At 33.1% G+C, this 15,067-nt stretch overlaps 2 protein-coding genes across 2 annotated transcripts; both read right to left on the minus strand.

Moving 5' to 3' along the window:
* Positions 1-7,941: 7,941 nt before the first annotated feature.
* Positions 7,942-10,329, minus strand: LOC17886935 (F-box protein At3g27290). Its single transcript, XM_006290986.2, has 2 exons — positions 9,156-10,329; positions 7,942-8,862 (listed from the first exon to the last, which is right to left on the minus strand). Exons 1-2 carry the CDS (start codon positions 10,095-10,097, stop codon positions 8,386-8,388), a joined length of 1,419 nt encoding a protein of 472 aa, XP_006291048.1. The 5' UTR covers positions 10,098-10,329; the 3' UTR covers positions 7,942-8,385.
* Positions 10,330-10,627: 298 nt separating this feature from the next.
* Positions 10,628-14,659, minus strand: LOC17887291 (glucose-6-phosphate 1-dehydrogenase, cytoplasmic). The gene is made up of 16 exons (XM_006290854.2): positions 14,550-14,659; positions 14,082-14,305; positions 13,894-13,979; positions 13,735-13,798; positions 13,449-13,635; positions 13,209-13,366; positions 13,059-13,127; positions 12,911-12,969; positions 12,789-12,825; positions 12,564-12,635; positions 12,240-12,387; positions 11,790-11,885; positions 11,618-11,688; positions 11,377-11,492; positions 11,239-11,284; positions 10,628-11,043 (listed from the first exon to the last, which is right to left on the minus strand). Exons 2-16 carry the CDS (start codon positions 14,253-14,255, stop codon positions 10,876-10,878), a joined length of 1,551 nt encoding a protein of 516 aa, XP_006290916.1. The 5' UTR covers positions 14,256-14,305; positions 14,550-14,659; the 3' UTR covers positions 10,628-10,875.
* Positions 14,660-15,067: the final 408 nt, after the last annotated feature.

The raw sequence follows: 15,067 nt of genomic DNA on the forward strand, positions 1-15,067 counted from the left end.
CTCTTCTTCATTCGACGGCAACCAATTCCTCCATTTACAGATTTAGCTTCATTTGAATCCTTCAAGACCAGTTGGCGAGTACAAGTGAAGATTATCCATTCTTGCCGTAGAAACCATTGACATGATTTTAGTTAATTCATCTGTAGGTTATATATATATGCTGCATTTACTTTTGTATTTTCATGACTATTGTGTCACGAACTAACTTTTGCTCACTATTCGGAGGGCTCACTATTTTTTTAAAAATAAAACTCTAAAATACCTTACCATGCTCCATCGAATCAATTCCGGAAATTTAAACGATACTTCGTTCACTTCATCACCAGCAAAATAAAACAAACCGATCAATATATATCGTTAATTTCTTTCATCTGAGTTTTGTATTCTGTAAAAATAGAGAATTATAAACTAAAAAACTGATCTGGAAGATTAAAAAATTACAGACATTGATTTTTAATGGTAATAGACAAAAAAGAAAAAAAAAAGGAGATAAAATTGCAGGTGGGTGATACGACTTAGCGTTTGGATGTTTTTTTGTCCTTTTTTTTGTAACAAATAATAGATAAAAATTAAATATACAAACACATTGATTTGTGTGGGCTATTGTTTCTTATAAAAAGAAAGGCATGTAATGGATTTACGGATTATCTCAATTAATCAATTAACGATTATTAATTAACTAAAAAAATAGTAACCAACATCATATATACCCATGCTAGAAATCACAATTTCAAATCTAAACAAATTGTAGTGTTAATATAATACTCTATTTTTTTCTTTTCTTCGACAAACATCTAAAGTCTAAATTCTATATGATAGAATATATTTTTTTCATTTTTTTAAAATCCTTACCATTTTTAATACATGCCCTTTTCCGAAAACAACATAAAACGCTACCTGCAACACCAATTCATCGTTACATAATGTTATTTAAAAAAAACTAAAAAACCATGAGAATTTTCCCCCGCGCTGTAGCGCGGGTCCGTATCTAGTTTTAAAGTATTTTTAAAATACCATGTTATTCAATTGGTCATTTTAAAAACACTTATGAAATCCTATGTTATTGAATCTGAAATTTATAGAAATCATTTTAAATAATTCACAATCTCTTGTTACAATCAATAATTTATAAATTTTATTTTCAAATATACTGTTATTCAAAATATCACAAGTTTTCTTTTAAAAACTGCTGAATGTGATTCTAGGAGACTTAGTTATTTATAATGAGACAAATTTTATTGTTTTGAAGACCAAATTAATCGAATGAAGGTTAAAATCTTACATATGTCTAGGACAAATCCCGAAATCTTAGTGATGTGATGATGAGACATACAAGTATTAAGGAAAATAAGATTGAGGATATGTGAAAAGATTCGACCCTTTTTTTTAATACATGCAAACCGAATTATCCCAACGGTGCAAACCAATTAAACCAGCTAAACCGTACTAAATCATTTTAAACCAACTAATCAGTTAAACCGGTTCTAATCGATTAAACCATTCCAATTTTAATTTAAATCCGATTAATCATCAATTGTAAGTTAATCAAGACAGATAACAATAACCAACGAATGACTTAACCAAAAAACCAACCAACAATTATTCCAGATGACATAAACAACCTATCATGCTTCTAAATTCCATGTCTAGCAAATTCCAAACATTTCATAACATTATTCCAACAATACAGCGAGATCCTAGATCATCGTATTCTCCTCGCCATGATTCCACGGTTCACACTTTTCCTTTACATGCATCACAGAAAAGAGATGCATAAGTATTTCCAGAAATACTTAGTGAGGCATTCATCCCCACAACTGGCTATACAGACAAGCATCATAATTCACATTCAAGCAACATTCAACAATCATAAAAAGACCATAAAATAATCACATAATCCGTTATGACGAGTAGTGTCGATCGACACTCGCCGCTGGTGTTGATAGACACTAGCGATACAGAAGATTGGTGTCGATCGATACTGATGCCTAACATCACTACATTCGCTTCTCATCAACAGATCCACCTTTCCAAACCCTCCAAGGTCATGTAACCACTCCATAAGACTCGTCCAGAGGCACCATAACACAATAAAACACGCATACAACCAAAGAATATCAATCATCAACCATAAAAATCACCAAAACATGAATCAAATAGCTCAGATAAGCCTAGGACATGCACTCACCTCATAAACAAGAAAGAACAGCAACGAACAAGGGCTAGCAAGGGTGAAAACAACCTCCACAGACACCAAACACCACGGATCTAACCTCCTCTAGCCTTGAACCACCAACAACAAGCTTCAACCTCTCCAAAAACCCACTCAAGGGCACCAAAGGATCAATTTATCACTCTCTGCTCTTCTCTCAAAACTCACAAAGCGACAAATGAAGAAAAAAAAGAGAAACGGCTCCCCTTAAACCTTTTAGTCGACCTAGGTTTCCCCCAAACCGATCCTCAATCGAACCGACGATCTAAAAAAATTAAACCGTCTAACCAAAAATTATTGGTGTCGATCGACACCCTTCCTAGGTGTCGATCGACACCACCCGGTTTTCCAGAACGGGTGTTACAATATCTGTCCGCATTTAATGCTTAAGTCGTTCATCTAATTAATTAACATTTTTAAATTCTAATTTTTATATATAAAAATATTAATGAAAAGGAAAAAGACCATATGTATAAAAAAGGAGGAATGTAAAATTTTGAAAACAATATGTTAAATATATAAAGCTTATATTCTTATTTTGTTAATCTACTTATTTACAAGAAAATATTAACAAATATATACCAACCCTAGATCTTTGCCACATAAATAATATCCATTAACCAAAGGCATTACATTCGATTATAATTGTTTAATTTGTAAATTCCAAGCTGTCATAAACAATTAGGGTTGATTACTACTCTAAATGGGGTCGATTTATATATATTTTTAATCGTTTTATTCATGTTGGGGAATTTTCTTTCCATCAGAATGTTTATGCTTTATATATTTTATGAGCCGTAAAACATGTGTTTGTGTTTGATGTTATAGATAATTTGATGTTGTCTGTATAAAATTTTTGGGTATGAAAAAGAAAATTGAGAAAACAATAATGATCTAACCTCTTGAAGGCAACCTTTAGTTTATATGTAGCTAAAATTTGATGGCAAGGTTTCTGATATTATTGTAGGTTAAATGGTAGGATATATATTTAAACATCTTTTTGTGTGTATTTTGTCTAAGCTTCTTCAACCTATTAGAGAAGATTTTCTCTAAAGTTTAAGATCTTACCAGTCCCATTGAGACAACAAGCGAAGATCAAAGCGTACTCGTAATAATCTGAAATTTGGTAGGAGTATTTCGAAGGAATGCAACAAAATTCTTATAGAAGGCAATCAAATTTCAAATAAATAAAAACCGTAAATAAAATAAAACCCTAAATCATGAATGTCTCTTAAGTTCTTATAAATATTTTCTGTAAGATAAACGATGTGCAGAAAATGGTGTTAGGGCAAGAAGCTGCATAGAAGACGCTGAACCGAGAGCACAAACAAAATAACGGCTTGTTTAGAAAAGCAATAATGAAGAAACTAATAGATGATTACAAATAAGTCTGAGATATGTTGGAAGAATACAAGACGACAGAGGAGAAAGAGAATAGAATGCAAGAGACTAGTAAAGATGTTGCATCAAATGAATCCACCATTATAGATTTGGAAGTAACGGTAGAGAGTTTACGTAATGAAGTACAGATGAAAAGAGGAGATAGAGAGCTTGATGGATAAGTAACCGAACAAGTGTGACCGAGAAAGAGTGAGAGTTGAAGAGAATAGAAGGTAAGCATTTTGAGGAACGTCAAACATTGCTTGAGGATAAGATTCTAATGACAAATGAAACATATCGAGGTATGATCAAAGAGATTAGAGAGAGTGAATTCCACAATACTAAACTTATTATAATGTTTATCTAAAAGGCTTGAGCAGAAGCACAAAAGGTATGTGGAAACGGTGGTTAATGTGACAAAGATGCTTTTGACGACGAAGAAATGTGTGGCAAAGATGAAGAAAGAGAAAGAAGAGCTGGAGAATAAGTTTGGAGGTCGTTAAAATAAGAGGAAAGAGACAATGAGAAGTTGAAGAACACATTGTTGGGATTAGGATAAGAGAATAGAGGAGTGATAAGACAGTTGTGTGTATGGATCGAATACCATAGAGACGATTGTGAGTATGTTGATGAGATTTTGTCCAAAAAGATTATGGTAAGAGGACAAAGATGTCCACAACGAGCAATTTAAGTAATTGGTTTTATTTTCATTATATATACACGATTTTTATTTATTTTAATCAAGAATACTTTTGTAAGATAAAAAGATACTTAAATATAAATGAAAAATATTTTTCTTGAAAGATTGAAAAATAAACATTATGGTATTGTTGCAAATTGTGTGATACAATATACATACTTGAAGACAATCTATATAAATATCAGCTTTTTCTCTCTAGTGTTGACACCAATAAATTTTAATAACCTAGTACAATAAAAGATGGAGGAGTTTCTCTCCAGTGTTGACACATCACCTTTTTCATTAAGGTTTGTGTTGTTACATTAATTAAAACAACTAGTCAATCAAATTATAACAATTAATACGCATCAGATTTGTCCAGCTGTATTTTAACAAAATAAAAAGTAAAACTCAAGACACTATTAACGGTTTCACGGGTTAAAACGCAACAGCTGCGATTGCAGGAATTTACGAAAGTATGAGTTCGGGTTTTAAGCGGTTTTAAAATTTTAAATGAGTAATTTAACAGTTGAAAGTGTGCCGTGTGCATAAGATTTAGGAGGATTTGCACAAATAACCTTTTCACGTTACCCTTTTGTACAAATATCCTCTCCTGGTGTCCATATTCAAAAATATTTTCTTTTATGTAGAAAATAACTAAATTAACCTTCTTTAATATAACTCATGATGAAGAAAGAATATTCTTTCCAACAAAAAAAATATTCCTTCTAAAAAAATTCCCACCAAAATTTCCCGCCAAAAATTTTCCTGCCAAAAAATTTCGACAAAACATTTCCTGCCAAAAAGTCTTTTAAATATCCTTGCAAACCCTTTAAAGATCCTTATAAACTTCTCAAACCCTTTAAAACCATTGTAAATCCTTTAATAAAAACTTTTATAAACTTCTAAAACTTTTTAATAACCCGTGAAAACCCCTTAAAACCATTTTAAATCTCTTGTAAATGTCTTTAAAACCCTTGTAAACCCTTTAAAACCGTGTAAATTTTTAAAACCCTTTAGAACCCCTTGTAAATCCTTTCAAACCATTTTTAAATCTTTGTAAATGTCTTTAAAAATACATGTAAATCTTTTAAAACCATTTATAAATCCATGTAAATGCCTTTAAAAACACTTGTAAATCCTTTTAAAACCATTTAAATATCCTTGTAAATTTTTAAAAACCTTTCAAAATCTTTTAAAAATACTTGTAAATCCTTTAAAAACAGTTATAAACCTATAAAATCTTTTAAAAACCAAAGTAAATCCTTTAAAAACCATTCAAAAACTTTTGTAAGCTTCTAAAATCTTTTAAAACCATTACAAGACTTTTAAAAACCATTTTAAAACTCTTGCAAATCCCTTTAAAAACCTTTGTAAATCCTTTCAAATACCCTTTAAAAATCCTTGTAAACCCTTTAAAAAACATTTGGCAGAAAAATTTGCTTAGAATTTTTTGGCAGGAAAGTTTTTGGAGAGAAAATTTTGGCGCGAACTTTTTTGGAAGGAATACTATTTCAACTTGCGGTAAAATGGTCATTAAAATTTAAGGGAGTGCAAAACTGAAAATGACAAAAGGGTAGTTATGAAAAAGGGTAAAAAGGTTATTATAGTGAATATCTCTAAGATTTAAGAGCTAACATGCACAACAAAAATGAAACAAAAAATACCAATATAAATGTAATACACTTATAAAAATATAAAAACAAAAAAAGCTATATTTAGGAAAATATAATAAAATTGAATATGATCATAAATTCATAAATAAAATTATAATTAAAATATTAAAAATCACTAAATGGTTATTTAAATTAAACAAATAAATTATAAATTTAAAAATAAATTATAAATTTATACATAAATTATTATTCATATTGAGAGATTAAAGCTAGGGAAAGTGTTTCAAGTTAATATGTATATATATATATAGGTTTTGATATAATCTATCACAATATATATTTCAGCAAAATCAGCAAATTTGCAACTACAAACGCGTACGGGAGTAAATTTTTAAAATTTAACGATTTTGAGAGGTTTAGAGCAAAACAATGTAATAATGTAGGCGTGGGCGTTCGGGTCGGATATTTCAGATTTTTGGGTATTTTGGTAAAAGGCTTAAACCCATTTGGGTATTTATAGTATTCAGTGTCGGGTTTGGATAAACACCCACCGGGTTTGGTTCGGTTCAGATTACACCCAATAACGGAAATACACTTTGAAATCGGTTTGATTCTGAATTCTTTAATCCAAATCTAAACAAAAAAACAATCCAAAATCAATCTGATACCCGAAGTCAATGTTAAAAATCAAGAAAAAAGGGTTCAAAAGCCATCAAAGGTTCACAACAACTTACACTTCCATGTCTTAAAATAAAATACGTAATAAAAAAAACAATCATGTAAACGAGTTTTTAAGAAATTAGCCGAGATAATTCTAGTAATCTTGATGATAAATCGTAAGGGTTATACATATTTTCACATAAACGTATAGACCATCAGATTTGTTTGGGATTTTTTGGATTTCGGGTAATACCAGATCGGGTTCGGGTATCCAAAACTAATAAGTTCTAGACCCATTCGGGTATTTTCTATTATCGGGTATGGGTTCCGTTCGGGCTTTTCGGAACAGATTCGGGTATGGATTTATCCGGGTATTTTGCCCAGGCCTATAATAATGGGTGCTCGAAAACATCGTAATACAAGAAAAAAAAATTATTTTATTCTATGATTTGATTACAATATTAAGAAAGTATGCAGCAACAAATAATAACAAAAATCTAAAGACTAAAAGATTAGCAAAAAAACTAAAAAATTAAAATAATAGCAATAATCAAAAACAAAAATATTAGCAATGAACAACTAAAACTATAGTAATAGTGATTTTGATAACACAAATTGTTATTTCAGAAAAAATAAACAAAAAATATTTAGAAAAAAAAAATTAGAAGAACAATTCCGCGGTGTAGCGGAGGTACTAACCTAGTAGAATTAAAACGAAAATCCACGAAAAACCAAATTTTTGTATTCAAGATTTGCTTTGAAATAGTTCCAAGTTATATGTGTAATTGATCAACGAGAAGTGTTTATACATACATTTGGTAGGAATATAATGAAGTAGCTATGAACGAGAATGTAGCTAATGATGTATCAAAATCACGAGACCAGTATGATTTTAACGACTTAGATGAAGATAATTGTTATACCTAGACTTGGATGAAGTGAGGATGGTTTGGATTTGGGGTCTTCCTGGCAATACCACAATTACCAAATATTTGTTTGACCAAGAGTCTGTCTTTACTCTTAACCAAGAGTCTCAATGAGCTTGTTTCGATATAACATATCAGAATGATAACAAGGTTATAATTGAACGAGAGATGTTTACAGGCAAGAAAATTCTAGTGGCTCTTGATCATGTTGGTGTGTCAGTAGTATGTAAGTGGTTTGGTTTTGGAAGTCGGGGTATCATCGCGGTCCAAGACAGATATTTTTTGAAGGTGCACATATGACCGTGTTTACAAAGTTGCTTTGCCATCAGATTGTGAAACTTTGTATGTCTGCTGCTTTAGGTCAAAAGTTCTATAAAGATGGTTTTGAGGATCTTGTAAGGAAACTTTGTGATGTTGCTGGCAAACTTCCTTAAAGAGTCATGTTTCCAGTGAATGTCTGAACAGGAGTTGATTGATAAGATATTAAGATTGATCCAATTTTTATTTGAAAATTATACAAGTCATCTAACAAAAGCTATATATGGAGATTAGAAGACTAATTAAATGATGATTATGAGAAATAGGTACTTGAAACAGTACTTGGACGGAATCTGATGTATTCTTTATTCTCTTCCCTTCTCTTGTAAGTTCTACTTATTTACATCAGAAGCCCGGTGCTTCAGCTTTCAAGTATAGCTTTTGTCTTTGATTCTTCTCCTCTCTCCGGGAGCCCCTTGCAGAATCAAGTTCGCTTAGGTCTGTCATGATTCAGTAAATGCAAGAATAAACACCCTTGTGAGACTAATCTTGGTTCCTTTTTTTTGTTGCAGCTCTTCTCATTGACTTTGATTAATACCTCAAGCGTCTAAGACTTTTTCAGTTTTTCTATTCTTCTGTTAGCTTGTTTTGACTTCAAATAAACTCTTGTAACTGGTTAGACCTCTTCTCAATGCAGACAACACAGCTGAATGCAAAACAGAACGGCTTGTTTTCACAATCACTTAAGCAACTCCCACACTCATGGCACCTTTCTATACAGACTACGCAAGCTCTGCACGATGAATTAAGATAAGGATGATCCTTCAATGGACAATCAAATACCAGACTTGGTTTCTCACACCACGGGCATATCTCTAGGTCAGTAACTCGATCATCCTCTAAAGAGAATTCTGATCTACAAGAAGTGTAGAATCTCATCTTCCTCGATATTGGACCTGCTTTAGCATCTGCTCCCAGTAAGATGTTCAGCTCTTTAAATTGATCTTTCGTGAAATATAAAGCCCCACCAGTGATTAAGCTTTTGACTCCAAGACGGTTTGAAGATTTTAAGTCCCTTAAAATGGATAGCAGTCCTGCTGTGCTTAGTCTTAGACAACCTGATACACTTAGCTGCGAAACATATATCAAAAGATTCATTGTGTTAGGGACACCGATTTTAAAAATCAAACACAGAATGCAGTATGTATAGCCTTAGTAATGAAAACAGACACACATGCACAGACAACCATAAACGCCAAGATTGTGTAGGCTTTGCGGATGTATCTGATGTATTCTCTGAGAAGCATTCATTCAAAACGTTTATCCAGCAATCTCATATCACATAATTTAAAAAGCAAAATGCTATCTAAGGGTATACATGAAAATCTCAGTTAATCTAGTCTTGTTATGATAGAACACTATACCTTTGTGAGATTGGGATTGCTTACAAGCACCTGTTTCAGTCCATAATCAGTGATACCTACACATCCTCCCAGATTCAAACATTGTAGATGGCCTTGAGCACGGCATGTTAACTTCAAAAGGGACTCATCAGTAACTCTATATTTGAGAAACGAGTCATTGAGATCAATGATTATCCAGAGAAAAGGCTCGTTCCTAACCGAGTCACGCAAGGACCTGCAGACCCCTTCAACCGCGAGAATCTCTTTCAACCCTAGGTATGCAGTGACTAACTCAAAGGCGTCATGAGGCTCACCAGCATCATCATCATCATCATCATCATCATCATCATCATCATCATCAGGATCACTGCTACGGATTATTTGTTGGGAAATTGAAGTTGGATTATAAAAACAACTCAGGCTCTCGAAGAGATTCTGGTCAGCTACTAAATCCTTGTGATTCTCATGAAACCAATCCGAGATTGTGTTCAGAGTGGATCTAACTTTCATACAAAATGGATCCTCAGGCAAACTAACTTCTTCTTCAACACCAAATCCCTCAAAACCAATCATCTTCGTGCTGCTGACTTGCTGCTGCTGCTGCTGCAACATGGTATGCTCAACACCACAACCACCAATTGGAACATCATAAGAATCTGATGATACTAAAACCATCTGATTCTCATGAAACCAATCCGAGATCGTATTCAAAGTCGACCTAATGTTCATACAAAAGGGATCCTCAGGCAAGTTAATATCCACAGTGTTTTCACAAAAACCCACAAAACCATTGAGACCCATCACAAAACCGCCATTACCATTACCATTACCAACGCAATTCATAGTCTCGTAAAGAATCTGATAGCCAGAAAACAACGACATTCGATTCAAAAAGTCGTCTTCTTCACCCAAATTACCAAAACCCAATTCTAATTTTCTGTAATCGCTACCCCCAAGCAGCATAACAACCTCCAAGCTCGTCACGCTTAGCCTCCATTTAAACCCAGACGAATCAAAGAGTAAAGTCGAATCTCTCAAAAGGATGAATTTTTAAAAGACTAGAACAGCAATCAATTTGACCCCCGAAAAGAAACTAAACAGATCTAAAAGAGGGAGAGAGAAAGGATCGATCGAGAGGAAGAAGAAGAAGAAGACAATGGTTTCTTTTCCAAAGGAGGGGACTCTTTTTTTTTTTTGGCTTTTTTTTTGGTGCGAATTTGGCGCGTGTCTAACTATATCTTCTTATTAAAAGTAAATAATTATATGAGTTTCATTATTTTCTCTAAAATTTGGTATATGTATTTTGTTTCTTTCTATTTACTCTTTTTTTTTATTGCACCAACTACATGTCATTTTAGAAATTTGTTATTAGAATGAAAAAATATAATTTCAAAGTTTGAGATGAAATATAGCGCATTTTAAAAATATATTTTAATCTATTTTTATAGACAAGTTGATTTATTAGTTTTTAGTATTTAAAAATGTAATAGACCTTTGAGATAATAGATTACACTTTTATATGATGGAATTAATAATCAACATCAAAACAACAGACTAGTACAACAACAACAAAAATTAAAACTACAAGGCATAAACAATGTTCTAGTGAAAGATCACTAGTATACATAAGATTCAACTCCAAACTGGCGAAGAGTTTTTTTATTCAGCAAGCACGGAAACAAAAAGAAGCTCTTATTTTGTGTGTACTCATCATCATCATCATCTCTATGTTTTGTACCATTTACAATGTAGGAGGGATCCAAATGTAGCCATGGGTCTGCATATAACCAGCTTTCTTAAGTAGCTGATCTGCTTCGGCTGGGCCACGGCTTCCTTGTTTGTATGGGATCGATTTCACCTCTCCTTTGTCGATCCTGTGAAGCAGTGGAGTGAAGATTTCCCAAGCTGCCTGTTTTCGTGATTGATCACAGACATATGTGTTTAAGGATCTTCTCAATGGGAAAAGTATCAAAGATTTTCACAACAAATTTGGCGTAGAATCAGATTATGGAAGTGTTGAAAACAGGTTGAGTTTCTTGAAATGATCTCATGTATTCAGGGGTTTTGAAGTGGTGAAGAAGGAGAAAGGTAACATTAAGCTTACCTTCAATTCGTCTCTGCGAACAAAGTGTTGTTGGTCGCCTCTGATCCTGCAGGGAGATATAGAATATGATTCCATTAATGGGATGACTAAAGGTAATGATGTACAGAACTAATGATATTATGTAACTTAGATTCATACGTGTCAAGAATTAGACGCTCGTAAGCCTCTGGAATCGAGACACCTTGGTAACGTTGTTTGTACGATAGGTCTAGTTCACTCTGCACAGTTTGCATCTCCAGGCCCGGTTGCTTCACCTGCACAGCAAAGCCAAAAACTTCAGATTGATTGAAGGAACAAAAATGAATCTTTCCTTTTTTTTTTTTTTGTAAATTGTAATATTGTAATATTGTAATTTGGGGTTGGTTCATCAGGCACTCACAGTTAGCTTCATGTACATGGCCTCTGAAGGTTGCAAGCGTATAACAAACTCGTTCCTCCCTTGGTTTTGACCTGTTGCAAGTTGCATGCATAAGAGATTAGACCAACAAAATTTCAAGTATCAGTAAATACACCTGACATATGAGAAAGTTTGATTTGGTCTGAATTCAAACATTTAAATATGTCGCCAGGAACATCCTTAAACTGAATGCGAATATCTGCCTTCTTTGAACTCATTGCCTTTCCAGCCTTCAGTATAAAAGGAACACCTGAAAGATACATCAATCCACAAGTCACTAATCACTATTAATAGAAAAGGATTTTGGAATAGAGGTAACATCGGAAGAGAGTGCTTAATCGATGGATGGACAATATGAATGAGTTAATGTCTGTTCCATTATAAAATCTAGTAATTTTCAGCTTCAGGGGAGTTGGTTTAATCATTTATGCAAAAACAGAAGAGTTCCTTAGGCTACTGTAGTAGAATATAGCCGTATATATGGAAAATATGAATTGAACTAATGCTGGTAGATGATATTTTCTCTCTATTCATTTTGACTTTCAATTGATCTTCCGAACTCATTGTAGAAAATGTAAGATGAAGAGTGACGAGGACACGGTACCTTCCCATCTTTCATTGTCTATGCGAAGAATTGTTGTGGCAAATGTTGGAGTGTTTGAGTCATTTGGAACAGTTGGATCATCTCTATATCCTTCATATTGTCCAAGAACCACCTCTTCATCTTTTATGGGAATCACTGATTGAAGAACCTGAAGTTCATTACAGAAATAAGCACTTGGTATTAATTAGCTAAAAATGTAAATGAAGATATCACTTGATCCAATTGGATGAAAAGGTAACCTCCTACAGAATTTTGGAAATTAAGATGTGACACAAAATATGCGATCCAGAAAAATTAGGATGTGATCAAGAAAACTGTAATCACCTTCACTTTCTCATCCCGGATGTGCTCGGGTTTAAGAGAGATTGGTTTCTCCATGGCGACAAGGCAAAGAACCTGTATTACACTAAAATTGATAAATATATGAAAGCATCTGCAGTTCCAGGGGAAGGAAACTTCAAGGGAAAATGTCATATGGAGGTGGCTTTTAAGATAAAAATTTAAAGTTCTTCTTTAAAATAGAGACATATTTCAAATTAAAACACTTGCCTGGAGCAAGTGGTTTTGAATAATATCACGAATGATTCTGAAATGGAAGATTACACAAGTCATCAGATTGCAATGATATTGTTGTCTCATGTACATCGAATTAAAAGGAAAGAATAGCTTACCCATATTCATCAAAATATCCCCCGCGACCTTCAGTTCCAAAATCTTCTCTGAAAACAATCTGAAAAGAGAAATTAGAGATATATGTGAATGGATTCAACTCTAAGTCTAAGGTTCAAATATATCTTTGCTAAGCGATGAAGCTCTCACCTGTACGTTTGCAATATTATCGCGGTTCCATAGTGGCAAAAACAAGCGATTGGCAAACCGAAGAACTAACTGCACTAATGGTACATCAGTTAGATAATCTTTATCAGTCTAAAAAAAATAAACTACAGTCTAGTAGCAAATAGGTGTTACCATGTTTTGGACTAATTCTTTTCCCAGATAGTGATCGATACGATAAATCTGTGGTTCATCAAACAGCGCTCCAATCTGGGAACTCAGTTGCTCTGCAGATTCCAAGTCCTTTCCAAATGGTTTCTCAACAACGATCCTAGTCCATCCACCAAGATCAGCTGTAAAAATTATACATTCCAATGAGAGTTACCTAATCTTTTGTACCTAACAATGCTGGAAAATAATTTAACAGTAACTCACATTTGTTAGTGCACCATGCCTTGATCATCTTGCTTACAGAAGGGTATACAGACGGAGGAAGTGCAAGATAAAACAATCTCCTGGAAGATCCTTCAGAAGTCTTTTTAGAGATCTCGTGCTCCGAAATCGCCTTGTCTAATCTCTTAAACCCTTCCTCAGAATCATAAGGTCCACTCACATACTTAATCTAATACAATTTTAGAACCAAACAAAAAAAAAAAGATCGTATTTTTTTCAGTAATCAAAATAAACAGGACTGCAATCTCGTTAATCACAATGGACTAACCAGCTTAAGAAACTTGGACAAAGCTTCTGCTTTCTCAGATGCATTCTTCTCATCAACAAGATATCTACAGCACATGATATGGCCAAATCAGATATATAAAAAAAAAAAGCATTTCATCGTCTCAGATGCAAATAAAAACCAAAAAGGCTGAAATCGAACCCGTGGATTTTATCTCTCAGTTCCTCATCAGAAATCTTACTCCTTGCATATCCAAAGATATGAACTTCATCTGGATTAAGAAATCCCTACTCACACGAACCAAAAAACAAAAACACATAAAAAAAAAAAAAAAAAAAACAATTGACAACTGAAACAATACATATGGATCAAAGTGTGAGTAACAAAACCTGGTGGTACAGATTGAAAAGTGCAGGAAAAGTCTTCTTCTTGGCAAGATCACCAGAAGCACCAAGAACAATGATAGAGAGGCTCCCAGTTTCAGAGACAGGATTGTATTCTTTGACAAACGAATCATTCTTTAAAGTAGACCTCTTCTCAACATGCCATTGCCCAGAACCCATCTTCCACCACAAAACGATACCACAACACAAGAGAACAACACACAACAAACCTGTAAACGAAGATATTAAGCCAAGTGGAATTGTAATCATTGTCATTACGATTGATTAAAAATCATGGAAACAAAAAAAAAAAAAAAAAAAAAAAAAACAATTCTCAATCTCAAAAGATGATTCTTAAATACGAAAATTGGATTACAAGTAAAAATAAGAATGGATCTAAGGTTTCGTGTTAGACAAAAACGAAAACACAGAATCGAAGGAATCAAAAAGAACAAAGCGAGAAGAGATCTTAACCTTCGACGACGGTGGTAGCGACAATAGATACAGTAGTTTTGAGATTTTTGTCTTGTATGATGTGTTCGAATACTTTTATAAGATAAATAAAAGACTAATGAATCGTTTTTGTCAAAAGCAAAACATAATAATTACGTTAAACCACTAAAGAGAATCATTATAAGTTAATTAATTGGAAAGTGGTAATAATTTGAGGATACGAGACTAGTGATGGCCGAGCTTCATCATCCCATTATCCATAGATTTTAGTAAATATATATACTTGTTAATTTTTGGAAAAGAAAAGTCAAAAAGGATAAATGTGACGTTTTTTTTTGTTTTTGTATGGGTTTTCAATAAATTACTACAAATTTGATATACAGATTAATAATCTCATGATTCTCATCCATTATCTTCAGACTACTACAATTCACACTCTTTCATAACAATTAATCATCATTTATTTAATTTTACTATTTATCTTCCACATTGTTGTATACGTCACTAATTTATCTAAAGATCGATCATACGGCGTAGTG

This window comes from Capsella rubella, unplaced genomic scaffold (assembly GCF_000375325.1).
Source record: "Capsella rubella cultivar Monte Gargano unplaced genomic scaffold, Caprub1_0 scaffold_5, whole genome shotgun sequence".
NCBI lineage: Eukaryota > Viridiplantae > Streptophyta > Magnoliopsida > Brassicales > Brassicaceae > Capsella > Capsella rubella.